This window comes from Schistocerca serialis, chromosome 3 (genome assembly GCF_023864345.2).
Source record: "Schistocerca serialis cubense isolate TAMUIC-IGC-003099 chromosome 3, iqSchSeri2.2, whole genome shotgun sequence".
Classification (NCBI taxonomy): domain Eukaryota; kingdom Metazoa; phylum Arthropoda; class Insecta; order Orthoptera; family Acrididae; genus Schistocerca; species Schistocerca serialis.
The window spans coordinates 943,817,034-943,835,449 of NC_064640.1; the positions used below are offsets into that span (position 1 = coordinate 943,817,034).

General features: G+C 39.1%; 1 protein-coding gene across 1 annotated transcript in view; it reads left to right on the forward strand.

The window, feature by feature from the left end:
• Positions 1-18,416, forward strand: part of LOC126471289 (glutamate receptor-interacting protein 1) — a 445,652-nt gene that overhangs the window by 364,017 nt on the left and 63,219 nt on the right. Inside the window, exon 14 of the mRNA XM_050099408.1 lies at positions 7,321-7,437. Within this exon, the coding sequence (XP_049955365.1) occupies positions 7,321-7,437 (117 nt within the window). The remainder of the gene's footprint in view (positions 1-7,320; positions 7,438-18,416) is intronic.

The window sequence follows — 18,416 nt, forward strand, 5'->3', positions numbered from 1 at the left end:
TATGAGACATATGAGTCCATCCAGGAAACCAGCTTTGCATAGTTTGCATATAAGGCCATTGTGCCAAAGACGGTTGAAAGCTTTTTCAATGTCCAGGAACACGGCCCCTGTAGCTTTGTTCACATTGTAGCCATGTGTTATACGTTTGGCAACACGGAGGAGTTGTTGTGTCGTTGAGTGGTGATTCTTAAAGCTGAATTTCTCTGGTCATTGCCGATGCAGTGCCTAGTGATGCATTTTAATATTACCTTCTCAACGATCTTGCTGAGTGAGCACAGCAGATTGATGGGTTGGTAAATTTGTGGGAGGGAGTAGTCTTTCCCTGGCTTCCTGAACATCAGGACCTTGGCCGCCTTTGAAAAGTCAGGGAAGTGTTGGTGTTTTAGGATGACATTTGTTATGTGTGTAAGGTATCCTACGGCTCTATCTGTGAACTCCTGGAGGACACAGTTTTGAATGCCATCAGGCCCAGGGGCTTTCCTGGTATTGGTATGCTTGATATCCCATGCAATTTCATTTGTGCTAGTGCAGCTAATTTCATCACGCATGGGCTGGGCTACAAGTTGTGTAACCTCCTGGCGCATTTTGAGTGTAAATACTGGGTCTGAAGGAGCCAGATTCGGCATGAAAGACGCTGCAAGTGTTGTGGCCATAATCTCTGCCTTCTCCGTCATGTAGTAAGCTGGGTCGTCTGGTCCTCGTAGAGTGGGAATGTAATGTTTCTCCCTGGTGAAGTGTCTGGCTAGTATCCTCACACCAGGATGTGTGGTATCTAGCCCAGCAAGTTTCTGTCCACGTTGTTCATTTCTAAATGTTTGCATTTTGTCATGTATTAAACCCTGGTGTCTGTTGACGTGCAGTTTATAGAACAGGCTCCTGGTACACTGCCAGTATCTCCTGAGGCAGTTCCTCATTGAGATAAGGCCCAGGATCTCCTGGGGCAGGGCCGTTGAGTGTGGTTTTGGTGTTGAATGTGGAATGGCATCAGTCACTGCATCTTGGATGGCAGCAGTAAGAGAGTACCTGTAGTGCTATGTTGAGAAGTGTGCTGATATCATGTGTTACTGTGTCTCTAGGATGATTGTACAGCAATACCAGTGTGGTGTTGGCTCTGTTGAACTTGACCCTGATGGTCATGGTCTCTGGTCTCTCAAGTGCAGGGATCATGATGTTCATATGTCTTTGTGTATGATGATTGCTGTGCCCTTCCTGCCATCCACTCAGTCGGTACGATAAACACAATAGCCTGGAATGTTTAGCTGTTTGCGAGGCATAAGCAGTGTTTCATTCACTAGGGTGATTCAGATACCCTTTCACTCCATGAATGCAACCATTTCAGCTCTTTTGTTTGTGATCCCATTGGCATTACAAAACAAGATCTGTGAGTTTGTGTTAGCATCTGTGTTTCGGGGCTGGTGTGGTGTGTTATCCATGTAGTGATGTAAAAAGTGGCGTGATAATGGCTTGGATGCTAGTCCAGTTGAGCGAGCCCAACATGAACTGTGTGAAGAGTTGTGTGACACACCCCATAATCTTCATGACTACTTTGGTGGCCATGAGTCTGGGGAATAATGTCTCCATTACTCTCTGGGATGTTAAGATAATGTTGGGCGTGTCAGCCTGTGAGTTGTTGCTTGTGTTGGTGGCCACTGCTCATTGTGTTGGTGTCTGGTGAGGGATGGCTTGTGTGTCAGCTGTTCAAGTAACAGTTGAGGGCACCTGTGTGGTCTCTGTGGTGAGTGGGTGTGTTGTGTGAGTCGTTGTGTTGGTGTCCAAATAGTGTTTGTGAGGATTGGTGTCATGTTGTCTGTGTTCTTGTTGTGGTGTGGTCATGTTTCTCCTGTTCTGATTGTTTCTCCTTCTCCTTCTCCTTCTCTGGTGTTGTGGTTGTCCCTATATTGGTGCATCTGATGAGGGTGTGGTGTTGGGTGTTGTGTGTATTGGTTGTGCGTTTGTTGCTGGGGGTGTTTGGTGTGTGCGTCCTGAGCTATGAGCCTCCTCTGACATCCTGTGCTGCTGGAGTTCCCAGCGACCACTCCAGCATAGGATATTCCACTTCTTACTGGGCTTTGGGGCAGTTTTAGAGCTGTGATGGCGGTCGTTTTGGTGTGTTTTGCTATTTTGTACCTCATAGCTTCTTTGTATGCAATGCACCCCCTGTAGTTGGCCGGATGGGCTGCACCACAGTTGGCGTATTTGGGAGGTGCTGTGATGGGGAGTTTGCACTCTTGTGTCATGCACATTTGCAGCAGTGGGGATTGAGACCACATCAGATATCTGCGTGCACAAAGTGCTGGCAGTTGTGGCATTGTTGGGGAGTGGACAGCGTGCTGTAGACTTCTGCACTGACAACCATGTGAAGAAATAATTTTAACTTCAACAGGTTGCGGGACTTAGCCGTGTTGGCCACCTCCACCATGTAGTTGTGAGATGGTCTCGCTGTGCCGAACTCTGTCAATTGGTTTACATGACTGCATTCCCATCCAAGGGTGGTGTGTTCCTCGTGTACCATCTTGATTGGGGTTCATAAACCTATCCCCTTGATCATGTACTGCTGTGTTTTTTCTAGGACTGTCCTGTACATGAAATGTTCTTCCTTTCTTTCTTTCAGAAAGTCCAGCAGATTTGAGTAGTCTATTTTGTTTGCCACAAACAGTGCCGTGTGGTCCCCAGTGAGTTTTGAGTAGAATGTTGTGGGTTTGTGTTTTTTATTTAACTCTTTGTTTAGGATACTGAGGTCTCTATACTTGTGTATAATGACTGGTGGGAAGCCAGCCAAGGATTTGTTGAGGTTCTGCATAGCTGCTTGTATGTGTGCGTATGGTGCAGTCACAGGGTTGTTTGTATTGTTCCCTGTGTTGCTGGTGTGGCTAATTTGCCATGTTGTCAGAGTTTGCAGCAGCGCTCAGTGGTTGCCTCATGAGTTTGTGGGCTCACTTGTTTGTGTGTTTGTTGGCTGTTTGTGTTGTGGACCAACATGCTGTCACGGTCCGTCTTCTGAGTTTTTAGTGTCTTCTGTTGGCTCTGGCTCTGATTCCATCAGTGCCTGAGCCACCAGGTGTGAGAGTGAGGACATATCTCTCATGTTTGTGGCAGGTGCTTGTGTGTGTTGGATGAGTGTCTGTGTTTGTGAGTGTTCACTCCCCATCAGCAGTTTGATCAGCTGTTGCTGATCTGCAATCTGCTGGTCCTTTGAGGCAACTGCCTCTTGGAAGGTGGAGAGTGGGACGGAAATGCTGGCTGTAACAGCCGGCATCCCCACCTCTTGTGCTGCAGCTTTGCTGTAGGTTACTGGTGGGGATATGCAGGAAAGATCAGACATCTTTCCTGCATAGGGAAGTTTTATTTGGATACGGAGGGGTGTGTGACAATTTTGCTATTTTTGAAACAACAATAGTGGTACAGTTGAAATTATTTATACACACTGATATTTGAGAGTTACATTACAATATCCCCCTAGAATACTGCACATAAACATTTGTTTTTGGAATTCTGCTAACAAGCTGATATTAATCACATCTTTTTTATTTACAAATGGAAAAATAGGAAATTTTTTCAGAGGTGAAAATTAGAAAGATTATGATAGGTGTGATCTCTTCTTGTCTTTACTCACAATATGTTCTGATTATTCCTTTACCAACATTCATGATCATTACTCTGTTGTATGTTGTCCTGCCCCTTCATTGTAACTACATCATAGTGTCCATCTGTTCAAGTATAATGGTGATGATATTTCTTCTTATTGAGTCTCCAACAAATTGTCTTACAAAGTACAATCCTACAGTAATTAGTACACAGAACCAACTTTCCCTACACATGTCAAAAAAACACCCATTTTCTAAAAACTGAACAGCTGAAATGAAAGTGTTAAAATTCTCAGACAAATAAATCAAAGAATTTGAGGTGACATTTCATAACAGTTAACTTAATCAACAGCAAGATAAGCATTGTTATAAGCTATTATCACACTAAAACAAGTTTCAAGTTTGAAGTTAACTCTTCTATGAATTATAATTAACTTTCATTAAAGTGCAATGTTAGGTTTATATTTCTGTTAAATTGTTTACAATGTAGCAGATAACTTCAGTCTTTGCAATACAGCATTCAAGAGTAACCATAATTTCAGTTGTAAACTCAAAATCCTCATGGTATAGCATATAGTTTCAATAAGAGTACAGGTGTCAATGTCAATCAGTGTCCATAAGTGCTTACATCTATCAGCCATAAGCTCTCATTTAACTACAATGCATAGCATGTTCAAATTATGACTGAACTAATATGAGTACACCTGAATTTCTATGTACAAAAAGCATAACATCATGAAATGTCGTAAGTTGGTGTTTATATAAATGGATAAGTGGGAAGAGCCACAATAGCATATTGAAATAAGTAAGAAAATAAATACTAATCATTTAAGTGCATTTCTCAACATGTGGGTAATCTTTCCATGTAAAATAAATTTAATGCAGCAGAGATTTTTGTTATTTTTTCAGTAATACTGACCACCCTCCCCTCCACACACACACACACACACACACACACACACACACACACACACACACCTCTTATGCATTCTTCATTGTAATCATCATTTATATTTGCCAGGTTTAATTAATACAAGTCAGCAACTTATAGCATGGTAAGGTTTTATTTGAATAGTTGTCATCAACAGAGTATCCCATATGTTTGCCATAGTGAAATTATCAAACTTTTCCGTGCACCGCAATTCCATTACATTGCAGTATCATCAGAACCACTATTAAGATAGTATGTTTTCTCTTTTCTTACATACAATCACCTCCATAATTGCATACCACATAATTGAATGGATAAAGTATACTAAATTTCATGACTTTGAATCCCTGTGCCTATCCTCGTCATTTACTTCCGCATATTACAACCCTTCTCACAGGTCTCCTCCATATGAAATTATCAGTATAAACATCACCATCATCCTCATCCTCATCATCTTACTCCCAGCTCTGATGATCTCATTGTCAATAGGATGTTAAACATTAATTTTCCCTCCTCCTTCACCTTCCTAGAGACCTAATACACAATAATTCATGAGATATCCCTACATTCCATTATATTCCTGACATCTCACAGTTATGTGAGAACATCATGAAGGTATTAGATTAATATTTACTACATAACTACCAACTCTAGAAAACCATAAATATTACTGCTTCTGAATATTCTACTTTACAATCACCAATCATGACAAGAACATTCATAGCTTACTTCATTTAAAGATTACAGTTTTCACACTATGTGATCTGAGTTGCAATGAAATTTTTCCCAATTTTCAAATATTTTCTAAATATGAATGTGATACTTCTTAAAGAATATTACTATGACAAGTTCTCACAACAATTTTAACAGAACTTCTGTTCTTTCTCCAGAAGGTTTATCATTCATTGGTGATTTATTTGTACAAACTTACTGTAGAATCTATAATTCAGATTTCCTATCTTCCATTAAATAATTTAATATCAATATAGGTTTGAAGTCCACATCATAATGTAATTAGGTGAAAGGACCCAATGTATGTGAAAAAGAATTACCATGGTATGCACAACATAATCACAACACAAAAGATTTGTCAGTTGATACAAGAAACATAATAAGAATATTGTGTGTTAATAATTGATACCTGAAACATTTGATAATGCAGATGATATTAATTTATCTTTATGATTAGTGTCTTCATTGTGGTATATCCCCCCCCCCCCCCTCCTCCTCCTCCCGGGGAGGGGGGCTCGCCACTCTTTGGCAGGCTCATGCTTGGCTACCATTGGGACCCATCCTTTGCAGCATCTTTTCCCTTCTGTGCTGCATGTCTATCCTCTTGCTATTCTTTTTCCCCTCCCTTGGGGAACATGTCTAGATTTTTTTGAGAATGTTCCGCATTGTCTGTATCTGACATAAGAACAGTCTCACAACGGTTTTTTGTTCCCTTTTCCTTTCATTGTTCACCTTCTCCTATCTTTCCTCTGCTTCGCTGTTTGAGGTTCCTCTTTTTCTGCTTCCTCCCTGTGTGCTCCTAAAGGCTGGCCCACATCTCTTACATGTAACAGGTGACTGAGTAATGCATAATTCCCAGCCCTGGGTTGACAAGCAGGGTTTGCACATACTCACTGGTACAGGCCAGGCCCAGGGAGGTGTGATTGCCTGAGCTGCTACTTCCCTAACTTCCTCAGGTAATTCTTGTTTGTTGTGTGTGATTACTATACCTGTATTATCAGCAAAAAGAACTAGCTTTGCATCCTCGTAAATATAGAGTGGCTAGTCATTAGTATATCTAACTTCTTTGTAATGAATACATTTAACCTCTTTGAATTGTAACTACTGTTATGAATCTAAGTAAGCATCTTTAAACTTAAAACATGTTAATTCATTTGAACATTTCATGAGCAGTGGATAGAGATTTTTAACAGAACAAAAGTGACAATTCTGTCATTAAGTAAGAAAGTTGGAATAGATGATCATATATTTGGAAAATTTGTAGGGACTGAGTAAAGAATGTGATGCGGACTTTATGAGCAATGATGTATTCTGGGGAAAAGAACAAGAAAAATGTAGAAATGAAAGACACTGAACAGTTTATGGAGCTACATTGTACTTATGACAACTATTGAAGACTCCATATCAAGGGATTTCCAGGAATGAAAATTATAATCTTATCTAATTATATTTAATAAACTGCCAATAAATAAAAAAAATGAGAAAAATCTCTCTAAAATGTCTTCCAAAGTAAGTTACAGGATCTTCCCACTTGATACTCTTAATAGAGAAAACCATAGTTCTCCATACTTTCCACAGCTTTCACTTAAGACTAATTCATTTCTTGAAATCACAAATTAACTTACAAAACGTAGGAAGAGGGGCAGAGGAGCAATGGAGATGGGACAAAATGGGGCTTGTGATACATGAATAATAAACAGTTTACATCTAAGTGTAAGAATGTTTACCTGCTTTAATCTCAGTCACAAAAAGAAATATGTGGAGTGATTCACACAAGGAAAAAAATCTCTGTGGGGTAGAGAATTTGAAAAGTATTGATATTAAAATGAAATGAAAAATTGGGCTATAAATTAATGTTCAATTACTTGAAGCATGTGACACAAAAGATATTTCAGATAGAGTTTAATTGTGTTATTATTTGTTGTGCAATTAAAAGAGCATTATATCAGACTACCTACAATTCCTGTCAGCATTGACTCTGCACAGCAAACGGTGTGATACAACTTCACTTTTATGCATTCAAATGTTCATTCATAGTGTTTTGTAAACTTAGGAAGTACTTGTTTTCCATAGGAGCTTTATCAGAAGAAGAAGAAAAGCTGTTGTATAGCAAAAATCTGAAAGCAGAGCCTGAGCAAAGCATCCATTATTTAATGAAGAGCTCCAATGATGAACTCTGCACCCCTGTAGGTAGGTGATAAATTTCACTGCATGGCAATCAGTAAAATTCAGATATGAATGTAAACAACAGTAAACCAACATCATAATTACTGAAAGTACAACTTTTCTATTAAACCTATTATCATTTTCCCAGAGTGTGGACATTTTTAAACTTTATCAGCTGTTAAATTATTAAATGAAAGGCTAATTTCATAACAAAGTGTGAGGGAATATTTTCCAATAAATGTAAGTCATATCTTAAAAACTTAACAGCAGGTGTCAGCTGATAAATCTATTCCCAGTATATATTATCCATGGAACAATATATATGGCACATTACAAAAAAGGACTTGCATGAAATATTCTTGAATATTGGTGTATATTACTTTTAATTGTGCACACTGATTTTAATATTCCTTTATTTTCTGGATGCCTCAGTGGACGTCATCCTAACAGACAGGTTTAATGTGTTTACCCAGCTTTCAGTATCCAAAACTAAGTCCATGAACTGCTTCAAGAAGAACAGCACTTCTGGGAGCAGAATGCTATAAGTAGCTGCCAATACTAATAAATACAGCACATTGTCATTATATTCAGAAAGCACTTGTCAACTGCTATGTTATTGGGCAAGTTACTATCAGATTGATACATCCTCATTTGCAATACAATGGGGTTTTAGCATTCTTTTCATTATTCAGAATGAGAATTAATAATAAAGAGATAAAATGTACAGTGATAAGTGCAAGAAAAGTAAGAATGAGTATAAAGTTAGAACAGGAAGATATAGAAGAAGTTAATGTTTTCAGATATCTGGAAAGCATTATTGCGGACAACATGAGATGTAATAAGGAGGTGAAACATATAGCAATTGCCAAGAAAGCATTCAAAAAGAAGAAGGGGCTTCTGTGTGAGTATATGGACAGTGATCTCAGGAAGAGACTGGCAAAGAGCTTCATATGGAGCACGGTGTTATACAGAGCTGAGACCTGGACACTGAGAATAGAGAAAGAAAGAAGAATAAAATCATTTGAGCTGTGGAGCTGGAGGAGGATGGGAGGGATAAACTGGGAAGACAAAGTGAGAAATGATTAGGTCCTGAGAAGAGTTGAGAAGAGTGGTGAAGAGAGAGAAATTTTAAGGGTAATCAGGAAGAGGAAATACAATTGGTTTGTACAATGGATGAGAAGAGATTGTTTACTGATGGGTGCTATGAAAGGAGCAGTGAATGGAAGAAGAAGAAGAAGAAGAAGAAGAAGAAGAAGATATCAGATGGTGGTTAGTGCAGGGATAGAAAACAATTATGAGAAAACAAAGAGGGTAGCAAATGACAAGACTGCATGGAAAACTACATTTGGAGACCTGCCATATTGTAGAACACTGATGATGATGATGATGATGATTACACTGAAAATATCCCTCACCTTCCTTTCCACCCTCTGTTACAAATGTGTTGTATATGACACCACAGCAGCTGCTAAGTTGAAGATGTGGTAGCTATAGGAAGCCTCTAAAAAGGCGCAGTTTTCAGATAAGGTCAACATTTTTTGTTGTCCAATTAATACAGATGCCTGACATTTTGACAGCATGATCGTACACAAACATCAAGTTTTGTATCTCATGGTAAAACCACATGGTTGGGAAGGTTGTAGTCAGGAATTTTGAGTGGTGTGGGCTTGTAAATAAAATACCCATGTTTAATAAAAAGAAACCATACAGGTTTATTTTCTGGCAATGAGGATTGCCAGAAGGTGAGAGAAGATAACTGAAGTAGATCCAGTCTCTCCTTGCAGGAGAGAAATGAAAGGGTAAAGTTTGAGGACTAAAGTCTGCTCTGGTCAGTGACTTGGAACTGAAGTGGCATGGTGACTTTCCTGATGATGATCAGCCTATTCTGGTCTGAATTGGTCAATTCTTGTTACAACAATGGAAAGGCAACATTATTTTGTAAAATTGTGTACAGGATTTGAAAACGGCAAGGCAATTTCTGGATGTTTGCATCTGGGAGTGCATGAAAATGGGGGGAATTGTTCAAAAGAGAGAAAATGAATACAGTTCAAAACAACTAACTGGTGTTTAAATCTACCTCTAAAGGATTCAAGTGGCACCTGGGAGGCCATTAACAGACTAATGGTCATATTGGCCAAGGGGGATGCGGAAGTTTGATTGCCTGATTGGTTAGAAACTTGGCTGCCAAGAGGGCATCAGGGAGGCCCCAGCACATCCTTGCCCGCCTTCTCTGTGGTCCCCAGTGGACCATTCACAGTCCTCTGATCAGTTGGTAGAGTGTATGATGGAAGCACATCCTTCTCAGTGACACTTCACCTGAGCATCACCTTATCAGTGAAAATAGTATGCAATTGAACAAGGCCGATGTTGGCAATGATACCTAGTGGCAGCCTCTACTGAACCAGCCTCCATCTAGCCACTGCTCTGCAGCTAAACACAGTTTGGCTTTATAAGGAATGAAACTTTGAAAATTAAAAAAAATAACTAAAATAAACTTTTCCCAGTCAATCTGTCAGTCCACTATGCACAAGTAAAATAATAAAAAAGAAAAATCGAATGTTAGTCCGGAGGCACTTTATGCATCACTACAGAGTCTTATATCTTATAAAAGAGGGCACAGTCACTGTCTCCAAGGACATGAAATGAAAACATAGTGCCACTGTTTGTTATTTATACTCTGCAGACAGAAATCTGGGACCAATTTTTTTTCCCACTCTTCTAGAAGTTAACTGAGGCCATTCATATTGTGTGCCCTTGATGAAAGTGATTTTACTGGTTGGAAACAATAGTGAATTCTGTACCATTTTACAAATTTTCTCAATTGTGTTCTTACCACTTTATTTGGTACAGTGCTGTCACCATCTTCATTGATGTTGGATTCATCAAATACCACCCAAACCACCAGAAAACATTTAAACATGTTAGTTGTGTGTTTACTATAAACTGTATGTAGTTCCCATAAAACATTTAATATTGCATGCTTATGTAAGACAACTAGAGTCCTATAACAAAAATGTAACATAAAGTACCTCAAGAAGTGGTTAAAATAAATCCAGAAATATTGAATAACACTAAACCTTCATGCAACAATGGTTACATTCTAAAATGTACATTAGAATGGTTGGTCCTCTTATGTTCTTCTGACTCCTCCAGTCATATTATAAGTCATTCATAGTCCCCTGTCATAACACAGTTCAGATGTCCCTGATACCTTCCTTCTATGCAGTGAATGTCTTGGTGAAAACATTCACCATGTTCTTCACTTATAACTCTTAAATCTTGTTTTTCTTGTTGGTCATTCTTTCTTAGTGTAATGTTGATTATCTTATCTACTGTCTCACAGGCAGAGAAAGCAAGAGTATTTGGTGTAGACATCTTCAGCCCCAGAGGAAATCCCAAAATTTTAAAATCACCACAAACATCCCATTTTTAACATTCATATTTTAGTTTTTCCAAGAGCAGCTTTATATTTTCTTAAGTCTCCTGAAGTTGTGCAGAATGAGATACTGGTATTGAAGGAAACTAGTTCCCATTATGCAATAAGACAGGTTTGAGGCTTATACTGGAAATATCTATAAATAGACACCATTGATCTGGTTCATGAGGAATCTTAATATGTTCAAAGAGACCATTGACATCACCATAAAAACAAAGATTTTTTGCATCTGGTAGAAACATGCAAAATCTTCATGCCTTACCTTATATTTTGTTATTTTACAGGATTTATGAAGTACATTGTTTCATATGGGATACAAGAAGTTCAACCTTTGATTCATTTAGTTTCAAATTGCTAACAAGATCATTCAGTTTCAGCTGAGTAAAGAGCTGTGGTTCAAAATTGCAGTCACCAGTAAAACAAAAATCACTGTCATTACTTGAATTTGTCTCTTCACTAGTATTCTGTATTGGCAGTGATGGAATTGGCAGCTCTTCATTATGTGGTACTGGAGCAATAGATGATGGTATGCTAGGGTACAGCATATTTGCTCTGCTCTTGGTACTTTTATAATGTGCAATCTCCACCATACAAAAATAGCAGTTTCCATGATGATTTTCAGGCTCTAGCTATATTCAGGGAATTGCAGGTGGCATTTATATTCTTGTTCTACATAGCCAACCCTCTAAAGTAGACCAGCAATTGCCACAAATAATGTGGTGAGCCAATGTTACATATTTGTCTTCAACATGCACACCAAAATAAGTGTGGTATGCCTTGCAGAACTGTGTACTGGGAACAATTTTATGTTTCACTTATTTAGATACAGTCTAATGTCTGCAAGCATAACGAACTGTGTCTGCTGGCAGTTTACATCAGGATGTTGACATTTTATGTTTAAGGATCACCTTCAATGTTATGTTTAACCACAGAAACGGCTCAACATTCACAAATACATTCACGTATAGGGAAAAATATTCATATACGGAGTGTTTGTTTTAACTTTAGACAACTAAATATCTCAAAAATGATGCATCACATGAAAAAAAAAATTGTAGGTGAAAAGTTGATATTAGTAAAAGGGACTGGATGGGGTCAACTTCGTATTTTCAAAGGGGAATCCCTCATTTCTATTGCATATTCAGATCATATGACAAATAATACATATGATTTACCATATCATTGTTTTCCCTTCATGGTAGGTGGTGCTGTAATTGACAAATATTACCTGTGCCTGTTTTTGCAATTATAAACTGGTGCATTTGATTTTACATTTCATTTATGATGTAAATGTTAACCTTTATATTTTAACAGTTGAATTTATGATCAAATGTTACTTGAGTGTTGCAAATGTGATTTTACGTTACAAATAGACATTGACATTTCTGGCAAATAAGCTACTTGTATGGTAACTTAATTTTCTGTTCCCTATGGGGTCAGTTGTAGTGAGACCGCAAGCCGTCTGAATGCTTGATTTTTAATGTTGCCCTGGAATCCTGCTATCAGAGTGACTGATATTGTTGTGTGCCAGCCACCTTAGCGCTTGCACTGGTCACTGTGTAAGTACCGGGAGAATAAAAACCACAACCACTGTAATAAGATAACATGCCCATGAAATGATAGTCAGGTGCACCTGCCATGGATACTCACAGAAATTAAGCACCTCGAAGGTGAGAGGCAAGAGGACTTGCCAAAATCAAAACATTCCTAGATCACGATAAATGCAGAAATTAAAATAAACATCCTGTATGTCGATGCATGCAGATGGCTTTTTAAAGAACTTTTTTTAAAGAATATTGAACCCATCCACATATATTGCAATAAAGTTGGAACATCACATTACAGTGATCTGGTGGTGATCACCTCGAACAAGTATGACTGCCAGAAAAAGTGGTGAATTCACATTTTTTTCAAAAATCATTGAAATATAAAAAAGTATCAACATTAAAAAAAATATTGGGATGCACATGTTCAGTATATTATTTTATTCAATAAACATACATAAATAATATAAACAATTTTTAGTTATATAGTGCAACATGCAGCTAATTGCATCAGCAAAAAGTACTTTAAAACATCAAGCTTATGATTAGGCATATTGTATGTTGCACCTCAGAGAATCAAAAATACAGAAAATCTTAATATTAAAAAAGAAGATTTACCAAACTAGATATGCACTTACTTCATAAATGAAACAATGTCATTAAGCTCTAAATCCACAAATCAAGATAAACCATAATGTCTGAAAGTAACTTGTGGCACGACAGTAGATCTAACCAATGAACATGACGTACACACTTCAGATAATGTGGCCAAAGTCATGCTGTTTTCAGATGATACTAATGTGATAATACGTGCACCAAAGCAATTGCTGCATAAACTGCAGGTAAAATCTTCAAGCATGTCCACCATTAGTTCAGCACAACCAGGCTAATATCAAACATAAGAGAAACAAATGAGATGCAATTTGGGAAAATAAATCAAAATGTAAATCTAGATCTGGTGTTGTGCAACAAAGCCTTGGACAAAGCAATAGCTACAAAATTGCCATGGATCCATGCTGATGAAAAATTTAGGTTTAGTTACCATGTAATAAAACTGACATAGAAACTTAATTAAGCCATTTCTGGTCTAAGAATTATTGCAAACATTTGCACCACAGAAGGTGTCACAATGGCATACTTTTGCTATTTTCACTCTCTTGCAACATAAAAAATAATATTCTGAGGTATTACTGCTTGCCATGAAATTCAGAGTTTAACATTACAGAAGAGGGCCACCCAAATAATAACACACTGTTCACTACAGATACATTGCAAACCCATACTCTTAAAGATTGAAATACTATCAACACAAATGCTAATTTTCATAGTTACATTTGAAATAGCCCAGCACTCCATACACAGCATACAAAAGGAACTAACACACAGAGGAAACATGAGCCATATTGATATCAAATTTTATGACAGACTGAAAGCCTTTATCAGAAAGTTACAAGATGAATATAAATTTATAGCAGAACTTAAAATATTTCAGCTCAAAAAATGGTTTTACTCTTTAAGTGACTATGTTGGCCACTAACATTTTGTTAACATGTTTATACTAGGCCGAAACTAAAAATACTGCCATTCTCGCTTTAACATTTGTATAATATTTATGTATCTAATGGACAGCTGCTTTCCAACTGAATCATTGTTATGTGTGAAAGGATTTACTGCTAAGGAAATATAAGAGTACAGACTTATGAAGAACAGGCCAACAATTTATAATAACAGAAGCATTTATGTATAAATTTGATGTATGGATCATTCTGTATTATCTCGTGTGTATTTTTTTCTGTATGTATTTGTATGTCACATTTTTCTTGTAATGAATTGACATAACATTTATATGTACATTTGAAGAACAGCTATATAGTATTTATTGCCTACAGATCAACAGGGAAATAAATAAATTATTTGCAGAATGCCTAATATTAAAAAGGTGGGAAGAATAGAGATTAAAATTGCTATGATAATGGATAACATATTGTCCAAGAGATTCCACAACCGTTGATATATTCTAAAAATATGTATTATTACAGTCTCAGTTGCACATGTTGACACTGGATTACTAGTTTTGATTTTCAGCACTGATCATCCTCAGATATAGAAATAAAATGAAAGGAAACATTAGTGAATAACTATTTCTCTAGATGAGATATACAGAAAAATATTTGAAACTGAGGACATTATAATTGTAGATGTATACTGAAATTACATATAATGACATTGTTTAAAGTATAGCACACATAAAATAGTACCTGATTCATCATGAATTATGAACTCCCACCATCTTCAAAATGAAAAACACAGCCAGAGTTATAGAATAAGGGTGACAGTACAAAAGCATGCATTTGAGCACATTCCATGACATCTAGCTTTATACTGAACTCACTATGCAGAATACAAATCCATACATCATAAATGATGGCTATGGCAGGGAAGAAGGTGGAAGGCAAGATAAAATACTGATATATGCATTCTTAAACTATTACACACAACTGTTTAAAAGGGCAGTACAAATAATTTGATCTTAAGAAGCAAAATAGATAATCCACATGATGTTTATACATGACACATCTTGTTGAAATTTGTGAATAAACCATTGAACTAAAACACAGAGTACATGCTGTTTCCAGCAGAGGGCATCTGGGGTATGTTGTGCTCTTGTACACAGGGCTCAATCTGTTTGCAACCATGCTGCCAACCACCCACACTGCCTGCAAATGTGGCTAGCTGCAAGGGTTCACACTGGGAGGCTGACGTGGAACTCCTGTAGGTGGTGTGGGTGGACGAGGCATCGGCCCACATGTGAGGATGGAGCAGTGTGGGGAGGGACTGTGTCCACCATGTGATCAGCTGACAGCATCCAAAGTGTAACCCTCCCTATGTGGGTCACCGTAGCTCAAATTAGAATGTGGTCAACCCCTCATGGGAGTGGGTTGGAGCCGGTGATCGACTGATGAACTGGGTCCCCTGTTGGGTGGGGCAAGTTGTCTTGCCGCAGGATGAAGATGTGGTTGTAGTCGATGAGGATGATGACATCCCCCACACATTCGGGTGGGACATTGGTTTTCAGAACCCCTAGAGGGGATAGCGGGGAGAGAGTAGAGAGAGAGGGAGAGAGTAGAGAGAGAAGGCAAAAACCCGAGGAACGACGTTGATGGTGATGCAGGTGCATGTTCGGGTGAGGGCTGCAGCAGCAGCTCTGAGGCGTCATAGCTTTAGCACAAGTCCTCAGGGCTGGGAGACTGCATAACATTTACTGGCATGAAAGATGCTGGGTCAAGGTGTGCCAGTTTCATGCAGTGGAAAGAAACAGTGAGTGGCATACCTTTAACCCAGATGTCCATCATCTTAGCATTGCGGTTTATGATCTCATAGGGGACTGAATATGGTGGGGGGAGTGGGGCCCGGACAGTGTTGTCACGGAGAAAAACAAACTTGCATGAAATGAGGTCAGAGGACATTTAGGAGCTGAGGGATGTATGGCTAGAGGAGGAGGGTCAGGGAAATGTTCGCAAAATGTGTTTGTATCTGGCTTACTAGGTTAGGAAGGGCGGTGGGAGCATCAAGGGGGGTAGGCTGGAACAGCTCCACTGGGAGGACAGGGTTTTCACCATAGACGAACTCACTCGTGGTGCCCTGTATGACAACTGTAGGCCAAGGAGTACCCATGGGAGGACCTTGGTCCAAATACTGGTGTGATACTGCAGTGTTGTCTTGAAGGTGCGATGCCACCATTCTATCAGTCCATATTCCTTGGGGAGTCACCACTGTGGGATTTCAGTTGGGTTGTAGCCCAAGGAAAACCCACTTAATACTGTAAGACTTGATATATTTCATATTGGTAAATACAAACGTCCACATTACAGCAAGTCATACAGTGAACTGAATAAGCAAGATGGTGCAGGCCACTAGGTTAAAGAGTCAAAGGTCTTGTGATGGTGAAGATATGTTGTTCGTACTTGTTGACACCACTTATTTCTTGATCAAACGTCCACGGATGTACTGCTAGTTCATAATGTCCAACAGGCACATTATTTGAGTGGATAGACATGTTGCCATCATCAGGTGCACTGACAAACTGACCTCCTGGGGGTGCACAGATTCCCCCTACCAGCCATTTTCTGTATAGTCCATGCCCGAGCTAATGGTGCAGAGGCAGTGGCAGCAGCATTTGTGGTACCATAGGTGTAGTTACTCTGTCCACCCTTGCCATCAGATCATTGTGGTTGCTGAGTGTGTTCTTAATTAGACCCAGTGCTGGTTCCCAACTTTCTCTGAGATCATAGCTGCAGTCCCAGTTGATGTGATTGTCCCTGATGCAAATTTTGATTGCCTCTCTAATGACACTGTCCCAGTGTACATTCATATTCCATTGCATGATTTTTAGACAAACAGCACTCTGTGACTGCTGAGTTGTTGAGATACATTAGTAGATTGTGTTACCGGTGTACTCAACATGTATCTTCCATGGCTCCCACTGTTTGTTGAATATATATCTTATCACATTAGCACAGAGTCTGATATATCCAGCCTATTGCAAACTGAGGTCACCTTCCACACTCCCCAATAGTGCCCATGTTTTATTGGGAGGGAAAAAGACAGTTCTTACTTCATGCTTTTCCAGTAAGCATCTGATTTTTCCCAACTGTATCCCCATGTGTGGCATAAGGGCGGTGGTGGCCTCTTCCCCAGTGATACCTTCCATCTCCACAGGTATATTATAGTGCTTGGAGAGAGAGCACACCAAATCTGCCATTCTGCATAACCATTTTTTCAGAACACATTTCTGAGGTGTCCAGGTTCCTGGGTAGACACTCTGTATCTGATATGGTGCACATTCTATGTGCTGGTGGTTTTAATATCCCATTACTCTACACAGAGTGGTGGTAGATGGCTCCATTCATATACAGTTCCATGGTGATTTTCATCAAATACACAGCTGGCCCAGTGTGCCATCAACTCTTTCCTTGACCATTATGTCCGTAAATGGTAGTCTTCCTTCTGCTTCAGTCTCCATAATGAATCTGGTGCTGGGATGTATGGAGTTCAGATGTGCAAGGAAGCCAAGGAGTTTGTCCATCCCAGAGGGTCAGATGACAAACGTGTTAGCCACATTACAGAAACAGCAAGTGGGTTTCAATTTAAATGATGTCTGGGTTTCTTCCTTTAAGTGATCCATGTACAAATTTGCAACCAAGGCAAGAGTAAGCTGCCCATTGCAACTTCCTCTGTTTAGTCATACTATTCTCCATTAAATGGAAAATATGTGGAAGTCGTTATGTGGCTGAAAAGTTCAGTGATATTCCCATCGAACCTCTGACCAATGAGTCCTGGTGACTCTTGTAGACACTCCCTTGTGAATAACAAGGTGATGTCAAAGCTGAAAAAGATATCTGCATCTTTCAGTCTGCAGTTATTGTGACATGCCACAAAATCCACAGAACTGTATATGTGATGTGGGCACTTAACTACAAAAGGGCGTGGTATATCTGTCACATATTTTGCCAGAAAATATGTAGGAGCCATTGTGTTGCTGACAATTGGGCATAACGGCAACCCTATTTTTTGGAGCTTAGGGAGTCCATAAAGTCTTGACAGTCACATTCTTGTGGTAAAATATTATCTAAATTGAAGGGAAGGGGGGGTGACAGGAAAGGAACTAATGATACCAGCCACATTGGGATGTTGTATGGAATAAGTCGCAATGAGTGAAAATGTGTGCTGGACTGGGATTCGAACTTGGGATCTCCTGCTTACTAGGCAGTTGTGTTAATCACTGCACCACCCAGACACAGTGTTTATCACAAATGCAGAGACGATCTTGGTACTCTCCCCAGAAAACCCACATTCCCACCTAGCACCACCTATCTGCAGTCCCCATCCATGTCCTCTATGCTCATTAATGTTAGATTCCCACTGTAGATTGAATGTAAAAGTGCATCCACACTGGAGGTTGTAGATTCATTGCCCATCAAGGTGAATCATTTATACGAACATGTGGTGTCTGTTCTTGTGGG